The sequence below is a fragment of the Pelecanus crispus genome, chromosome 4 (assembly GCF_030463565.1).
Source record: "Pelecanus crispus isolate bPelCri1 chromosome 4, bPelCri1.pri, whole genome shotgun sequence".
Classification (NCBI taxonomy): domain Eukaryota; kingdom Metazoa; phylum Chordata; class Aves; order Pelecaniformes; family Pelecanidae; genus Pelecanus; species Pelecanus crispus.
Window position 1 is genome coordinate 33,432,035 of NC_134646.1, and position 18,990 is coordinate 33,451,024.

General features: G+C 40.3%; 1 protein-coding gene across 7 annotated transcripts in view; it reads right to left on the reverse strand.

Annotated features, from left to right (window-relative positions):
• PDLIM5 (PDZ and LIM domain 5) overlaps positions 1 to 18,990 on the reverse strand; it is a 125,113-nt gene that overhangs the window by 70,532 nt on the left and 35,591 nt on the right. For all 7 annotated transcript variants that reach the window (XM_075708775.1, XM_075708774.1, XM_075708773.1 and 4 more), the window contains exon 2: positions 15,277 to 15,428. In XM_075708775.1, coding sequence (XP_075564890.1) covers positions 15,277 to 15,428 — 152 coding nt within the window. The remainder of the gene's footprint in view (positions 1 to 15,276; positions 15,429 to 18,990) is intronic.

Below are 18,990 nucleotides of genomic sequence, written 5' to 3' on the forward strand. Positions count from 1 at the left end.
CCACAACCATACTCTCTTGATAATTCAGTTATTCAATGTTGCTCCTTTGTAGGCAGCTCCAAGAGATGCAACACAAAAACTTTAGTCCCAGCATTCACTTAGCTACCACATTAATGGGGTAGTCTGTTATGGGTTACAAAGACTTAGTGGAAAATGACTGACTTGTCGAGCCATCACCTTCCTTCCAAAACTTGGAAAGGAGATAACTGGCAACTCTTTTGGCCAAGGGACTCCATGATCACTATCGACAGCAGGCACAATTACAAGTTTCAGTACTTGAGAGGCCTTGAATGGAAAATATTACACATTTTTTACTTGCAAAAACTGTTATACATTATACTTAGCACAGTATGTGTATTTTAGTGGCTCCATGTGTCACTGAAACTTATAGTCTGCTCATGTGGAGTGGCTTTATATGTAAAGGAAAAATAATCTGTTAGTAATCGAGAAGCATTAGTTATCTCTGAAGTCACTGTGCTCATTAAAACTTTGGCTTCCTAAACTCTGTAATACATTTTAAGAATGTATTCTACATTCCATTTTTCACATAGAAGCTTAGTAGTTAGAAAGGATACTACATGGTCAATAGACTAACTACCCTGGGTTTGGTCATTTTCCCTCCAAAAGACATTGAGTGTTAAAAGACCCCTCTGCCGAAGCTCACATTATTTCCATAATTCATTCCCTTCTGCCAAGATGTTCCCTCTTGTACAGCAGCAATCAGGCATTTTTATTCTGGAAGATTTCATGCTCAGCCACACCCACACAAAACTTCTAAAGCCTTCAGGGTATTTTTGTTTGTTTGGGGTTTTTTAAGTAACATTTTAATTGTATCTTGGTAAGAATGAGAAATGTTAGGAAATTAAAGCTTGCCAAAACTGTGGAGAAAAATACTCAGACATTATAAACTTAAAAGTTGTAAGGTGTTAAGAGGAATATTGCAGATCCCAAAATATGAAAGCATCTAAATCTGTTGTGAATTTAAGCATAACAGAGATTGAAATAATTTGCAAATTTCATTTTAACAGACTCCACTCAGCTTACAGAGTCCACCAGAATGCTGGAAAAAAGCTAAAGCTTAAACCTGCACCAATGTTTTACAAAGTATGTACCAAATACTTTGTTAGCAACATGTTCAATTAAACCTAAACTGAGAAAATAAACAAGAATAAGAACCATTTACTCAGTTTATAAGCACAGTAGATGTCACTAACAACAACAAAAAGCAAAATCCAAGTTCAGTTCTGGTTCAAGCAGACACAACTGTTCCACTGTAGCTACACGAGTCCTGTTTTGAGCATCTAAGGCAAGTGAGCAAACTTGCCCAAATCTACTAGTTTTTTTAATTTACAAATTTTACAGTGGGCAAATTACTACCCAAAGTGTTCTTGAAATATCTGCAATAACTTTTTGTTTTCCTTTCATCCCTATACATTTATTGCTAGTATTTTTGGTTTTAAACTTTTGTGGATCAGAAGCAAAGGCAATTCTTTGTCATCTTATATTTTGGCAGAAGACAAGACAGTCATTCAATGACATGAACCAACTCTAACCTCTCCGTGCTGAGGATGTGCCACATCATTCTCACTGTTTTTTGCCCACGTTTGCTGTTTCTCTTTTCCTTCTTCCTCTGAGTTACACTACCTTTACTCAAAAGCCTCCTCATTCTTTGAAACACAGTATTCTTCCTGACAATTGTTTTCATCCTGATGTGCCCTCTCTGTTCTCATCTTTATAATCTGCATCCCGGTGCTCACATTCCCACTTCTCAGAGCTCCCTGAAAATGGCAGCATCAAACACTTCCCTTGTATTGATTAGGTGCCTCAGGGCTGGGGAGAGAAGGATCTGACAACTCCAGCAGCACCCGGTAGTGTCAGGTCTTGCGCAAGGCAGAGGAGGGTTGTGGAGCAAACACAAAACAAAAGCAGCAGGTTAAAAGGGCAGTTCAAAATCTTTATAAAGTTGAGGTAGGGTCTCTCAAAGCTCCTTATTCATCACAGAAAGGAAGGGAAAGTTTTCCTCCCAAGCACTTTTTGGGCGGAGGCTTGAACACAGAAGGGCTCCACCAGAAGCACCACAAGGTCAGGAAGAAAGCATTATCCTCCAGGACTCTGCCACAGCTGGGAACCAAAGTCCTTTCAAAACCAGAAACTGCTGCAGCTCCATGAGTGAAAGAATGTGATGTGCACATGAGCAACTGCAAAGACAAAGTGCAAAGGATTCAGCTGTGAGTAATCAATGTGAGTGTCAAGGTGAATCCTCAATTCTTCCTAGCTCAGGTCTCAAACCACAAAGTTGACAAAGGCTCAGATCTGGTGCAGACCCTGCCAAAAGCGGAAAAGGTACATAGAAGTGGGTAAAGAAAATTGACTTTTTTTTTTTCTCCTGCATAACTCACCACGCATTAGGTGAAAGTGGGGATACACTGTGCACAAAGATGAAGGGAAGTGCAATTAAAAAAAAATAATTAATGTGAGAAAATACTTTCCATCTGCACACAGTGAAAACACCTTGATGTTGTGAGCCTGTCTGGGACAAGAGTCATGTTGACAGATATATGAAACAACGCCCATAAGACCCCAATTTAATTATTAGTTACAGGTGTTTATGATAATCAAACCCACATCTCTTGTGTAAACGCCCAGGTTTTCACCACACAGGGGTTACAAAGGCATGGTTTACTTCTCACACGCCCCGCTCCTCTGCTGAATCATCAGATACCAGCCACAACGGGTCTAACAGGTTCACCGATACAATACACTCCTCTAAGACAAAGCCATCCGTACAGTTTCTCAACTCTCTTACTATTTTTCACACTTAATGTTCAGACCAGAACTCATCCACTGAAAACACATCCTATTCAGTGTCAGGCCAAAACACGTCCCGTCGGAAGATGTGAGGTGATGGTGGGGATGTAAAAAATCAATATATACACAGCTGTTTGTTATTCAACCATCAGGCAAAGCCGGATTTTATTTCTAACAGCGGCTTTAAAAGATGAAACTCTCAGGTCTATTTTACAGGGCAATGAAACTCTAGTGTGTTTTCCACCAGAGCATCCAAGAGTGCACCTTTCTTATTTTATTTTCTTGTACAAAACTTCTCTTTGGGAAGTGAAACCTGTGTGCACTCCAAAACCTAAATGTTATTTAACAGTTCAAAGCAGATTTACATCATCACCAAAATGTAAAAATAAGTACAACGATCAGTATTTGCCTACAAGTTCTTAACAACAAGAAAATATTTGGGGAAGAACATAGACACTTCAGTTCACAGGGAACTAAACAAAAATGACAGGTAATAAAGAGTAAGCACTGATTTAGAGGTTGCCATGATACTTTATTTTTCTTAGTATCTTCTACTGAAGTCCTCAGGGCCTCAATTGCTATCAAGTAAGATCAGATTTGACCGTGTGAACAGTAGATAAAGGTTATCTGCATAAGAAAAAGAGGAAACTTCTAGTTCTAGGAAGTAGAAGATTAAAGCCAAACCAAGTCTGCTGCAAATCCAGAAATGGAGCTAGAAATGATGAATTTAAAACCTACGCTTAACTAGTAAATCAGTTCTGACAAATAAAACACCTGAAATATCAAGATCACTAATGGAAAACATTTTGCAAGTAATACAGCATCTTAAAAAAAGCTGTAATTAGCTGCAACACACAGTAGGTAATATTACTAGAGAAACAAAAACCCATTTTGCTACAGTATGCTGCAGTGCTTATGGAGTACCGGTGACTGTCACCATGAATACTGTGGAAGGCCATTAGAAAATAAGGAAATGAAAGCCAGGATTGCATCAAAGGCCTCCTGGAGAATAATACTCCATGAAGATCACTTCAAATGAAACAAATTATAACAAAATCCTAAGAATATCACTTTTCTGATGGCTTGCTGTAACTCATTAAAGAAAAAAAACCTACACTCCCCTCTCAGGATTATTTATAAATGGGAGGAAAATAGTTACCGAAAGAGCTTCCTGAAACACAGCTATGAACCTCTTTCTCAGAATAACTAAAGAGCAGAACTTAAGCAGGAAATCACACTAAGAGCAAACAACATTGCTTGCCTATCAGCCATCAAAATCTGAAGTATTCAATAGCTTGATTTCTGCCTTTTTCTGAAAAACAAAACAAAAAACCCCAAACCAAAAACCAACTCCCCCCCCCCAAAAAAAACCCCCATAATCATCTGTGTGAGGAGAAGAGATATGGAAAAATAAAAATCACACAAAGTGAACTTCTACAGCCACTACAGGTCTTGAAAATGGTGGTATAGCCCCAAGCACCTGGGATACAATGACTACAGAAAGGCTGATTTCGTATTGCACCGTCAGCTGAGAGCAAACACTTTCCCCTCATGTAGGAAGTTGGCACATCTACCTATTAAATAGAAGCTTTATTGCTCACCACCTAGATATCAATAGTCAGCAAAATTAACCCCTGTGGTTTTCAAGAGATTTTTTAGACTTCCATAATGAAGATGAGCTTAGTTTTGTTCCTGCATTCCTAAAATACATATATTTAATGTTTTGGAAATAAATTCAATCTACTACTTAGTAGCATCCATGCTATTAAAGACAGCTTAGGAAGAGTTGCACCTCTTCAAAGTGGGGATGTATGAACATGTATTGCATGTTCTGCTTCCACCCTTCAATATCAATGAAAAGGCTTTTCAACACCTGGAATATAAATCAACTTAAAAGACAAGCAAAACTACCTTGAGGAGTTTGCAACCTGCAGATTACTGTTAGGCAACGGTCAGACTCCTAGTACATATTTTCGGTATTCAATTTCAGCTTGCAAATATTAGTTCTTGCTTACAGTAAGAACATATAAATCAAACCACGTGGAGTGCATTAGGTGATTCCCTACTGCCCACAAAGATACTCCCTCAACTCAGCTTTTTCAAATTCTGAAAGACAGGAGAAAGTTATTGGTATTGCAGAAAGTTATTTTTAAATCACAAGCAGTAGATGATCATTAGCATGTCTTTTACCCACTAGGAAGAGCACTGCAAACTGGTCCTCACCTTGCATACTGAAGCATACTGGCCATCCAGCACATGCCGAGGTCAAGTAAGATGCTCTCATTTCCAGATATCTCCTACTGAAGTACACCATTTCAGGTATAATATATTTGAATAATCATCACTGTTTGTTCCTGTCTTCACAGACAGAAATCAATCGTGTCAGATCTCAGCTGGAGCACAGATTAGTTTTAGTTTAGTTTTAAAACAGAGTGAAAATAGGCTTCTAAACTACTGTACATCTAAACATCAGGCCAAAACTATTACCTTTCTAATGATCTCCTCGTGTAAAACCACTTTTGCAACTCGTATAATCTTTTGCACTGTGTATTTTTTGTTTCAGCAATTGCATCTTTGTTTTTAAAAAACTCTCAAATCACTGTATATCAAAGTAGTTTAATCCCTGTAGTGGAACTATAACAGAAGGCAATTATTTTCATATCTATCTTAAATGTAGGCATTAAAGAATATAGTCCATATAATAACAACAGGTGATAAACATTTATTCTTTGGCTAGTCCCAACATATCTGAAAGATATGCATGATTTCGGACCTTACAGCAAACATCTATAGGGCCAGCAAAATCACTTACATCACTTAAAAAAAAAATCTTTACTCCCCTGTCTGAAAACAAGCAATTTAAGAAATAAAAATTAAGAGACAAATTTCAGAATAAGATTTTGACGTTATTTGTCAGATGTCTGTGCTATGCAACAACTTGTACAAAGCAAAGGCATTTCTCACTGGTTAAGGAAAAAAAAGCAGGAAGACCAGTTAAGGCCCTTTAGTTACCGCTTGATCCATTGCAAACAGGTGGGAACTTCTGGGATCCAACACTTTCTCCCTCCTTTTTCAGTGAGGGATTCTCAGATTACACAAGACTTACAAACCTCCTCCCACAAGCACTCACTACCCTTCAAAAATAGTGATGCCCCAACTCATTGCCCACCCAGCTGCTTCTAAGGCTTTGCTGGTTCTAATGCCTGAGCTATCCTCCCAAGCAGCTTCTCGACTGACCAACCCTTATTCCATTGAGGACTTGGCCTATGAGGGCAGGAATCCTGAAAATTTATCCCAAATTGAACTTAGAGTCTCCCAGCTCGTCAGAGGCAATTACTTCATGATGGCCTCCTTATTTTCATACAAATGAAGGTGGAGTTTTGAAATATCCTCCTAATCTGACTGCCCTCTAGTTCAGCCCACCATGATACAGTATGTAGACAAAACCCCAAAAGCATAATGGTAAATTTGCTGCAAATTTTTGCATTTCCCTGGGGTCAAACAAACTAAAAATAAATACCCACACACACACATTATGTGTTTCCTCTTCAACCCTCACCAAATTAAATGTTTAATTCCAAGGCTGCTCCTTTGCTTCATTTGCTTTGCCTTTTTTTCCTGTGATTGTATTAATGATATGGGGAGGAGTTGAAATGTAACTGAAATTAAAGTAAAAAATATCTTTAAGTTTAAAGTTGAAGGAAACATTTTGATGTTCAGTAAATAATGATCTATCTTTGGCACCTGGCATTGTCCACTATCTATATTTACTACTGTATTTACGTTCCAATGCTACATACTGTATCAACCTCAAGAAGCTGAACAGCCTTTGCAAATTCTGATCTTTTGCAGCTCTGAAGAGCCCCAGGAAGGCTCTAAGGTACACAATGTGGGGAAGGCTGCTATTGCTTAACTAGTCCTCACTCCCACCCATTTTCCTCGCAGATGGGTAGGTATAAGCCTGCAAAAGTCACTGAACTTCATTTTTACCCTGCAACCTTCCATTTTCATCCCAGCAACTCTCCTTTGAACTTCAAGGCAAGTCTTTAGTTTGTCAGGTTCACTTAGCTGCAGCATGTTTTGTGGTTCATTTAATTGCTAGCTGACATGCAGCAAAGTGCTGTGCGCAACAAGATTTTGAATTCCAGCTGAAGCAAGAGCTGTACCCTTCCATTTATTTAGTTTGTGGGCAGGCTTTCTGTCCAAAGGCATGGCTTAGCTAGCAAAACCTGTTCAGCTGCTAAATTAGGAGCAAAAGCTTTCTACCTTGCCCCCAACAAGAAAAAAAAAAAGTGCATACGCTTACGCACCAAAGCACCTTTTTATGCAAAGAAGAAACCAGCATCTTCATTAGCTTTGAATTCTTTGGACAACTTTCTACCCAACACCACTTAATTTCAAAACCAGATAAAACAGGACTTACGACTCAGTTGCTTGCGCTGCGACGTACAGCACAAAAAGCCACACACAAAACCCTTTCAGTTTTAGAAAAACTCCTGTAAACATAGAATCATAGAATGCTTTGGGTTGGAAGGGACCTTGAGAGATCATCGAGCCCGACCTCCCTGCAGTGAGCAGGGATTGAACCTGTGAACTTGGCGTTATTAGCACCATGTTCTAACCAACTGAGCTAAACATGCAAGGAGTATGAGCCTGGAAGGCTTCAGGTCAGCTGTCAGCCCGCGCCTGAGGCACGCACCAGCAGCCAGAGTCTCAGATGCGGTCCGGGAAGGCACCAGCCCATGCTGAGGAGAGAAGGACGTCTTCAGTAAGGCACCGTCGGCAGAGCCGAGGGACAGGTGACGACCGCCAAGCTCTAGACCCGCAACACCTCACCTCCAAGTCCTGAAGCTGGTGTTTACAAAGCTCACAAGAATTTGAAGAGCCTGCACCGAGTTTATGGGATTTACTTCAAAGAAACAACCGGCTCGCAAACGGATTCTGCAAATTTGCAGATTAAAAGCAACTTTCCCAGCAGCACCCGCTTACCGTACGTTGCACAGCAGCGTTGGTCCTGCAGGTCAGGTTACTTCCAGACCCAAAGGTCAGGTTGACAAAAGCACTTGGCGGTTTTCATGCCGCGAGGCACACGACCTTGGATTACGTCTTCCCTCAACAAGTTACATACCGAACATCTCCATCGGCTGCCACCGGGTGCAGCGGGCCAGGCAAGCCCCAGCTCCGCACAGCCTTTCTCCTCAGCCCCGTTCAGCAACCTCGCACCATGGAGCACACCCCAAAGCAGGCAGAACGAGGGCCTGGCAGCCCAGGCAGCCCCACACCAGATGCACGCAGCCCTTCACACTTCCATAACAAAAACAGCTCCCAAGACCAGTGCCAGCAGCCTGTACAAATATTCACATCCACCTGTCTTCCAGGCTGACCCCCCCACTACGGACCCGCTGGCCCTCTTCCCCTTCCACCCCTCAACAAAAATTTCTGAAAACACGCGAGTTGAGCACTGCCGAAATAGAGAAATCGGGGATAATGAGAGGCTACAGAACAAGTCACCAGGTACTTTTAACCAATAAACTCTGAGAGATGTATTACTGTGCTTCGCCTTATTGCTTCTCTTGCCTGGTCATGCAGGCTCTCTTCTGCAGCCGTAAGTAATATATTTTTGTTTTTAATGGAGACTCTTCTATTACCGCATTTTCCTATTTCTGCATACCTGGCTTTGTAACCTGAATGCTTCTTTGGAAACACTTTTCCACACAATTCCATAAAAATACGATAAAACAAAAGAGACTCGGGAATTTTAATACACGGAGGAGCAAGGCAGATCTGTACCTGCATCATTAAGCCATTTAGATTCATTCCCCAAACCTCTACTGCTTTGAGCTTACAGACTAATGAAGACTTTGACAATTGATTCTTTTTTTCTAAAAAAAGTTAACTGGAGAGCTTTAAGGCTTCAAGTTGCTAAAATGCTGGCCTTTGGCAGAGAGGAGGCCATGACCATTGAGGATCAGCGACAGATCAGAAATACGTTAAGTGTTTTTTGCTAAAACTTTCAGAAAAGTCTGTGGTCAATAACAGAGTTCAACAGGAAGGTTTAAGGTCTCGCAGGACTATATGCGCCTCCACTGAGCGAGCTACATGGAATAACCAACATCTCGGAGCTCAGTGACATGGCTAAATAAGAGAAGTGAACCTCTGTTTAGGAGGCACTATTTTCCGGCCAGTTTCTTTTCAGGCATAATTATTGAAAACTAATATTAATGATTGAGGGTAACAACCTAGGATTGAGGAATAAATTGCCTAAGGTTTTGACTAGCAGCTAAACTATACATATACAGTTTGTTTATATATTGTGAGCCATACGACTTCTACCAAGTTTTGTAATTTTTCTGTCTCAACTCTCTCAATTAAAAAGGGATAATAGTGTTAGTTTCCTTAATCAACCAACACTCAGTTTTGATATCCTTGAAAGAAGAGTTACACAAGAATTAATATTACAGGAGTTCTTTAATTCCATCAAAAAATTGTTTTCAGGTTTAAAAAAAAAAATTACTCGGAAGTTGTGATGCTTTCAACCAATTTATTGCCTCTGTTCAACTGGCACAGGACAAACAACCTTCTTCTACATGCTAAAAAAGCAAATCACCAAAGAACAAAACTAAAGTCAAACTGCCTATGTAAGGGAAATGATGATGACTAGTAAACCAAAGTTGGCAAAAAATAAAACTTCCGAATGCATTCTTACCATAGCTTTCTTAAAGCTCATCCTTATATGGTTTATGGAAACAAAAATATCCACCCCAAGGAACCCATGACTCATAAACCTGAAAGCATGAGTTTTAACCATCATCTAAGCGAAGCCTGTATTGTTAATAGTTTGAAAGCCTTTCTATCCTCGTATTGTCCTACTTGCTCCTCTTTTTAATTTCTTCTTATAGTAGCCTCTCCTGCCATTTTATTTAACAGTTATACTATTTTCTCACCTTTCTATGGAAACAATTTAAAACTTTTACACTTCAGGACCTCAGAGACCCCTTTAACAGTGACTAAGGCTGGCTCTTGGGATCCACGGTGCCATTCCCCACACTGCTGGTTTTTATTTTTGTGAAATTAAATAGTTTACAGCTAACTTACACTAGATGAGTATTTCAAAACCCGAGGAGCAAAGGACTCAAGCCTCTTAAAACTTGCTCTACATCAAGGCGTCTCACTTCCCCATCTTCAAACTGGGAACAAGATCACCCATTTTGTCCACATAGTTTGTCAGAACACACGTTCCTCACGCAGCAAAACACTCTTCCTCCTGTGCATTTCCAAAGCAGATCAGGGCTCTCAACACAAGAAATGGTAATATCATTATATTGTTTTATAATAAAAGCAAGACTGGGAATAATAAAAATAGTAAGTAAAAAGCATACTGAGTTAGTCTTACTGCAGACAACCATTTCTGAAAAGGATAACTTGAAAAATGACCTTAGAAAATAGAAATCAAGTGATCCATAACATTTTTTCCCTATTACCCCACCTCAAATCATGAGCATTTCAGCTGTTCTTAAGCTAGAAGTCTAGACTTCATGTTTCCTGAAAGAAAAACCAAAAAGATGAGGGAGAACAGTACGATAAAGATTCATGCTCAGGCAGGCAGATAAAATAAGTGTCACACTTTTTAACACTTGGGTTTACCAACTGCAGAACACAGGCTCATCTGAATTTTGGCTCCGAGTTCTGTCAACATGGACATTAAAAATACCCAGCAGATCCTAGCCTCACCTGTGACACCTGGGCAACCCAGAGCCAGAAGCAGAACTGTAGTAACTGCTCATTGCCAACCTACAGCACCCAAAATGATTTCTGAAGCACTGCAGTATAGCAAGAGAGAGGTAAACAACCTTGAGAATCCTCCTTTCACTTCCCAAGCTGAGCAATCCCAATGCTTTTCGTCCGAAACGACTAAGTTCATGGGGAGAAGTGAAAGAAATTCCTTTACAAAGCACGCTATAGCTGTGCAGATCTTTCTTCCAAAATAAAGGTGTAAATAAGTTCTACATTACAAAAGCAAAAAAACTTTCCAGGCTTTTCTGTACTTTTTTTTTTTACCCCTGTATTGCTCACTGACACTTTCTCCAGAAGTTTCATGAGTATCATGATCTCATGTAACAGAAGAAATACACAATTCTTTATCTTTCTCGCTTCCAAAGAATCATTAAGGCAGGAGTCTAGAGAAACAGTCCCCAAAACCAATATTTAAAAAATGGGTGGTGGCTCTTTGCTGCTCAACAACTTGCAGATTTATTTATGGAAGTCCATGCTAAGTTACTGAACTTGAAAATATATCCAAAAAGCAAGCATCTGGTTTCCATCTGTCCTCATGGGAATCAGGAAAGGGTTTTAACTGAAAAATAAAATATTGGGGTGCAAAAGAGCAAGATCTCAGGGAGGGAGGGACACATACAAAGAAAAATACCCTATGCAATGCATTTCATATTTAAAAAACCAACAAACTACCAAGAAGCTAAAAGTGCATGTTACAAAAAGAAGAAAAAAAACACCCCAGATTTTTAAGCCATATCTAATATGAAAAAAAGAGCAAGTAACACACCAAAATTATATTTTTATTACACAATTTAAAAATTTTCACCTTCATAATAAACAGTGAGACTTGTTTACAGAACAAATTAATTCTAAAGACATATACCTGAAAATACGTGCCAACACCTGTAAATGTTAGGCACGTACTACTTTACCTGGCTGGCAAGCACAATTTTATCTATTTGTATTTAAGCAATCGCCAAGCAAAGGGGACTTGCAATTGTGACAGCTGTATTTCCAGTTTCTTCCAGAGGCAGAGAACAATTCCATATTTAAAAAACCAACAAGTGATATTACCTTACACAGGAAAAAAGGGAGTTTTTATTCTCCCTTCAAATATTTTGCCAACATTCATTTACAAGTTACAAAACATCTAAATCGGTTTTCCACTAGAGGTACATTGCACATCTGCCTCCATAAATATACTGCTTTAAACCTTTAAGTAAAGCTTTTGAAGGCATTGCTTTAAATATCCCTTCCAACCTCCCAGGCAAGCTACTTCTTGCCCTTTATTTTGTTTCTCTCAATTTTATTTTTTCCACTTGGCACATAAAGAATAGAGGAAGTCAAGTGAAAGCCTGACCAACGGTACAAAATCGTATCAAGTTAAAATATTTATAATAAGGAAGCCGATCATAAAGAATTTCCTCTCTCGCCTTTGCCACGTAGACTGACAAAGTTTCCTTTGTACCTTTTAAAAGGCAAGCTGTCACCATGCACCAGCCACCATGCAGACTGGGATGCTGGAGCCCATCAACCTCAGCTGGGACCCACTTGGATTCACTGGTCTAGTAATCCCTAGGGCACACCACTCTGCTTTTCTACCAACTATCATTTTGATCCTCAAAACACACACAAAAAAAAAAAAAAAAAACCACCCAAAAAACAAAAACCCCTGCTAGAAAGCCAGAGCAAGACCCTATTTCTTTTTCAAATAACTACTGATTATTTTGGTTTCACCCCTCCCTAGCAAACAGCACAGCCAGCCCCATCTCTGACGTGGTGTGAGGCTGGTGGTATACACAGCCATTTTTCCCCATATTGCCATTATCTTCACATTACACTTAAGTCTCCATCCCTATACTAATTTCCACATATTCCACATGAATCTGTACCAAATTGTAACTGATCAAGAGTAAAGCAGACATCCACAGGTGAGCGCACAGTACTTCTAACAATTTATCATGAATAAAGGTCACTCGGTGCTACCACAAAAAAACGTACCAAACTGAACTTACAAAATATATTCTGGTTCCTATGACTAATTTGATCAAACGGTTCTTTCACATGTTTCATAAAACACCACATGGACACGCTCACATTGCAAAAGCCATTAGCTTAAGCCATAATGCTCTTGCAATTTTCTTGGACCTCAAAGTAAAACCACTAACCAGCTGATCATTGTGTTCCTTTAAAGCAGTGGCAAACTAGGGCAGTTATCTAAGAATTTATATACTCTTTCAAGACTAACCTCAACATTCTAGCATTGTAGTTCAAACTGTCAGTAGTCTGTGTGGAAGCAGATAAAAGCTCAGAGAAGTGTAAAAACCCCTAAAGATAATTAAAAGCAGTAAAACCAAAATTAGATATGTGTTAGATTTTCCTGTCTATGGCACCAACCCGTATTTTGAAGGCCACCGTTGTTTCACATTCACAGCATCTCTCATTTTGCATGTGAACAGTAACAGCTCAAAGTATTTTATTTAGTTTAGTTTTGTTTTGGGGGAAGAGGCAGGAACAGAAGAATATAATTATGGAGATCCTTCAAGACTAAAATGGCTTATCTTGCCACCCTGTTTATACTCTCAAGCCGTCCTTCCCACAGGCATTCAGCATCTGCACTTAGTGTAAGCCAGCCTCACTCCAAGAAGCACTTTCTTCCAGGCTATAAAGAACAAATAACTGAAGCAAATCTCCTGCTAAACAGCAGTCAGAGCAAGGAAGTTTTCACAGGCAGAGGAGCCTGGAGAGCACTGTCTATGGCTTTGGTTTCATGGGATCCGGGCAGAATTAGAAACAGCTGAGACCATGGGGCTGCAGACCAGTAGAGCTGCAAGAGAGGACATCTGTCCCACCCCCAGATGCTGGGACCCAGGCTATTCCTTTGATCTCTGCTAGCGTGATCCTGACTTAGCCTTCAGCTGTCAGGTAGCTGACACTGGTGACTCAGATGCTATGCTGGGTAGGAAGGGTGAGAACAGGAGAGGATCGGGCTAACTCATGGTTAATTCAATTTTCAAACCACTCATCCCCGCACCCAACCAGAAGCAGCCTCAGACAAGTTATTGCCTGACGGAGACACATCTGCTATTCCTTTCCTATATCTGATATTAACCCTGCCCATCAATTTATGGCAATGGGAGAAAGCGGGCCAAACCCCTACACTCCCAGCTGCCTGCTGGAGTGACTCAGTGGGCTCCTGGAAAGTGCATTTCTAAACAACCTGCCTGCCTCGTTGGGAGACAGAAAAGCAAGTGACACACTAGATACAACATGAGATTCTTCTGATGAGCTGGTATAATACCTCTGTTTCATCAAGAAACTTTTAATGCCAACTTTACGAGTTTCACTCGAGAAGATGCCCTAGGCATGAACCACACCACAAGATACTCCTTTCTTCAGAGGCTGAGCAAAGGGAATCCCTTATTAAGGGTAACTAAGGTAGCTAAGGACCAAAGTACAGCAGGACAACAGGAAAAACCAGAAGCAGCAAGCAGGGCTGAACTGTAGCCTCTTGTAAAAGAAAGCAGTCACACAACCGTTCGACTACATGTCACGTAGGGCTGGGAACAAGCACCACCACCCTGGAGAGCTGAACGTTTGTCAAACCTACAACCATGTCATCTCTTTTATTCTTATACCGATGAACTCTCAGAGAGAGGCAGTGCTTTCATTAAGGGCAGGATAATTTGCCAGAAAAGGTAATAACTGGTGAAGATATACTGTTACGGGCCTCAACCAATGCTCATCGAGGAACTTTGCACTGCTGAAGGCAGGCACAAACAGCAACCATGGGGTGCAACTGCTGTTGTTTTCTTTGATAACAAGAAAAGATGGTTCTCATTACATGATGGCTTCAGAGGCCAGTCCTCCTCCAAGATGCTCACTCACATCATTAAATAAAAATAGCAGTATTCTGATAAAAGCCAATATTTAGCCCTGGGAGACTTTTGAGAGCTTGAAGGAATTTCTTGCTTGTGCTGCTGCTCTTCCTGCTACACTTCCAACAACCCGCACGCAAGCATCTTGCTCCCTTCTTCCAACCCCTCCCAAAACACAGTCCCAAGCTAACAGCAGTATGCTGAAATTCAATGAACTGTACATTTCAGGAATGGGGAGACTGGACCAAGCTGTAACTTCTATAGTAGATGGTGCAATTAGTGAAGGGAGGCTGGTACTTTGTGAAACAGTAGTATCGCTATGGGAAACATCCTTCTGTGAGTCTGAGCTGCAGTATTTTCATCCATATAGTTCAGGGGTTAACTGTTTAAGAAAATCCATCATTCTGTTTGCCAGTAAAAATGATTATGTAGGACTTGACCCAAAAAAGAAGTGCCCCTAGTCAATCAGGGGAGGGAAAGAGAGCCTGGATAAGACCTGTTTTTAATTAAACAAGTGTTAACAAAACTGAAGCTCAAAAGGAAGAGGAACTAGACTTCATTCAATGTGGAGCAGGTGACAGATGGCTGGAAAAGGTCTTTGTCGACTCACGTAATTAACATCTAATAAGTTTTCTAAAATGCTATAAATCAAGACATTTCAGGCTACAGCAGCATCTCTTTCAATTGTGGCCACCTAACACCATGCACCTTGCCAAACCACTTACATGTATTTATCCTCCAAACAACTGTTACGATGACGATTAATTCTCTTTTAAAGAAAAAAAAGAAAAAAAAAAAAAAGAAAATGGTATCTTACCTTTGCAGAGTCATGTTCAAATTGCCTGTACACGCCTTAATCTTGTTTTGTGCTTCTAGATGAGTCATCCCGTCCGTACTTATCCCATCAATGGTGAGAACCACATCACCTATCCCCACGTGCGCTCGGGCTGCCTTGCCACCGTCGTTAAGCTGAAATATCACAACAATGGTAAATGCAAAACTTGGATGGTTTACGTTTATATTCTCTGAACACAGGACTGCAATATCTTACTCACAGTGCTGTTTCATAGAAAAAAAAAAATCTTTTCTACTTTGTGAGTATGTGTCTGTGAAAGTTGCTGTATTATCTTTCTTTCTGGTGAAGCAATATCTACAGGTTCTTGTTCTTATTTCACTTGAATGACAGGAAAAGTATTGCACAGTATTGCCTATTTTGAAAAATCGAACTCCACTTCTGCTTTACTGGTTCGAAGCTGTGCACATGCACCAAGAGATATAAGCAGTGGTAGGCGCACACAGTTTCCTGGATGCCAAGTTCCAGCCTCCTCTCTCTTCATATATGAAATTCTTCTCACAAGAGGAGAAAGGAAGGCTGTAAACCAGCTTCTTCCATTCTAGATTTTCCATCTAAACAATCTCTCCAAAGTTGATGTATTTGTCAATGACTGTGCGTGGAAGACTTCATTAGTAGTAAGCTGACTTTTCCCCAGCTGCAACTCCTAGAAAGTCAAAAGTTCAACACCACACACAGACCAGTTACAGGACTTTGTTTTGCCTTTCTCTCAGTAGGTTTACAGCCCCCACCGATCTGCAGTATATTCAGACTAGAATAAGAAAGGCCTCTTGAGCAGTCTGCCTCTTTGATCAAGGTCACTGCAGAAGTTCATCTCAATTGACTTTGGTCCACTCGAATGAAAGAGTCTGGCAACAGAAACCTTTGCAAAGTTCGCATTATTGACCTCGATTGAACAATAAATTAATCTTTTCATCTGATGCCACTGAGTTTCAACTAGCTTCATTCCCAAGAACAAAAACAGAAATAAAGCAACACGTGGTAAGATTTATGCACCAGTTCATATCCCTGGTCCTCAGTCTGCTAATCACTTTATAGCTGGCCGAAGAGCAGTCCTGGATGGTGCAAATTCCCTCTTTGTTTCCAGATGTATTTCCTGTCTTAAAGCAGAGAGGTTGTAGCAGCTCATGCTGTGCATACAAAACCTCACAACTCTTTCTTCAAGGAAGACTCATGCTTGTAGGCAAAGGAAAGTGCTACGTTTTAGGGAGGTGCTGCAAACAGCAGAATTGCTTCATCTTTATTTCCAAAAGTGGAGTTCACCTTGGGCCACAGTCATGCTCTAGTAAGCAACTTCTCCAAGGGAGGTGCAAGGAAGGCTTTCATCTCTGTTGTCTTTTAACTGCCTCTGTTTTAGTTCATTCAACAGGGACCGAGAAGTTTTGGTTCCTTGCGGTTCCTTTTGATAATGACCAACCACAAAATACAGTCACCAGTTTCCACACCATTCACTTCTCCAACGAAAGAAGTGAAGCTATGTCTTGAGAACTGGGTATGGCAAAGGGCTAGAAATACATGAAATACTAGTGACCCAGTCTTTGCATTTGTGTATGAACGGTTACTTGTTGGTAAACCTGTAGGAAGCATCCCATCAACTTACCTGATATGGTTAAGGCTTTCCTAAACTCTCAGAGACTATAATACATGACAGCTGCAACACACATACCGGACAGCATCTGAAGACAAATACTTTAACAGAAGAAAAAGTATTGCCTAATGCTGCAAGACAAATAGAACTGCAATACTCAAAAAAAAAAAAAAAAAAAAAGCATAATTTGACAACATATAGACCGAAAGCAGGAAATTTCACCTTCAGTGGATCATGGCTGGCATTCTTCAACACCAATCTATGTCCCACAGACATCTGCAGTAGCAATCTTTAGCAACTACAAACAGTAGCCAAAAATTCAAACAAAACCAGAAAAATCCTTCCATTTGGTGTTAATCCTACGCTATCAAATACATTATTCCGGTGAAAGGGGAAGCCTGAGATGTAGGAAGACTTGCCATCTCTCAGATTCAAAATAGCGGCCAGTCCCTCAGTATTGTAAGTCAACTGAGCAATTTTACTCAGAGTTGAAACCAAAGTGTGCTAACAAGGGAAAGTTAGCTGAGCAAGTCCTGTGCAAGGAAGAACAGTAGAAGACAAAGGAAAAAGGAGATGCACTAGTTTCAGAAAAACTTCTTGACTTGCTAAATTCATCAGAATTACAACTTGTATGGTACATCCTTTTACAAAAAGCTTCAACAACAAAGACAAAAGTCCTCCAAAATTTGGCATTCATAACCAAATTCTGAGCTAAGAGACCCGGTTACTGTAAAATGCAGATCAGGGAACCCTACAAGCATATAGAAAGCTATGACCAACATAGCTATTTATAGGGAAGCTCCTCAAACCTTTGGGTGAAGTTTATCTGCCATAAACAGATCCCTAAACCGATACATTACGGCATGCTGACATTTGTCAGCCAGGTCTGGAAAAGGGAAAGGAACGTAAGGGTGCTAAAAGCTAAAGGTCAAACAAAGCACTGTGCTTTGTGATTGGACTGCTGAAGTGAATAAAATCTAGCTTTCTCAGAACGTACGCAAATGCACATGATGTTCACGCATCGTAATTCGTAATGAAAAAAGCATCCTACATATATTCAGCAGTACAACTTCAAAAAGGCGACTATTTTCATGAGGGGGTGGGGGAGGCGCTTACCATCCAAAGAAGTATAAAATAAAACAAATCAATTTTTTAAAAAAAATCACTTTTTTGTTTGATTCCAGTGGCCAACACACAACAACCCAAAACTAATCACCTGACTTTCAAGAGGTCACTCAAACTGTTGCCTACTGGGGATGAAACTCTTTGCAAGTACACATGGGAGACAGCTGTAAAATCATTTCAGCAAAACCCCAGGCTGAAAATGCCTGAAAAACATGGCTGGAAAATGCACCCCAGAGAAGGGGGAAAAAGCAGGCAGGTCCCAAGAAGCATGACGAGCCCCTGGCTATGTCCATGAGACCCGCCGTGCAGGCAGGGGACTGAATCTGCCTTATAGGTGAGGCTCTTACAGGCACACCTGAAAGAACAAATTACTGGTCAAGAGCGTGAAGAACTGCATGTGCAGAGGGATGCCAGAGCAGTAATGTCCTTATCTAGATACAGTGAATAAGACTTCCAAGTAACACCTACTGTTTTTGGATAAGAGAGGTGAGGTTGGTACTTCTAGGAAATCTCAGCCAGAGGACGAGTCTTCCCTGAGAGTACCAGCCAGCATCCTTGGCTTGCGAGGTGCCTATAACGAAGTGGGACTGAAGCTACAAGGGCAGAGCTTTACCACACAGGCAGGAGGAATATAATCACAAGAACAGCTATATAAAAATAAACAATTACCTACACTGAACACAGCAGGAGGAGTTAGAACACTTGAAATAATTAAGAATCCCTTCCACACTGCAGACATATTTATACCCCAGGAGCCTCAGTTCTGACACTTTCTTAAGACTCTGTAACTGTGCGTTACCATTATGAACAATAAATTCATATACAGACTTGGGATTATGTATGCAAAACTGTGTACATATTCAAACCAAAACTGAAAGAAAGGTTCCCCAAATTCCTTGTCACAATGGAAACTAACACCGTTTATTTCATTTTTTTCACCTAGATTTAAAAAAAAAAAAAAAACT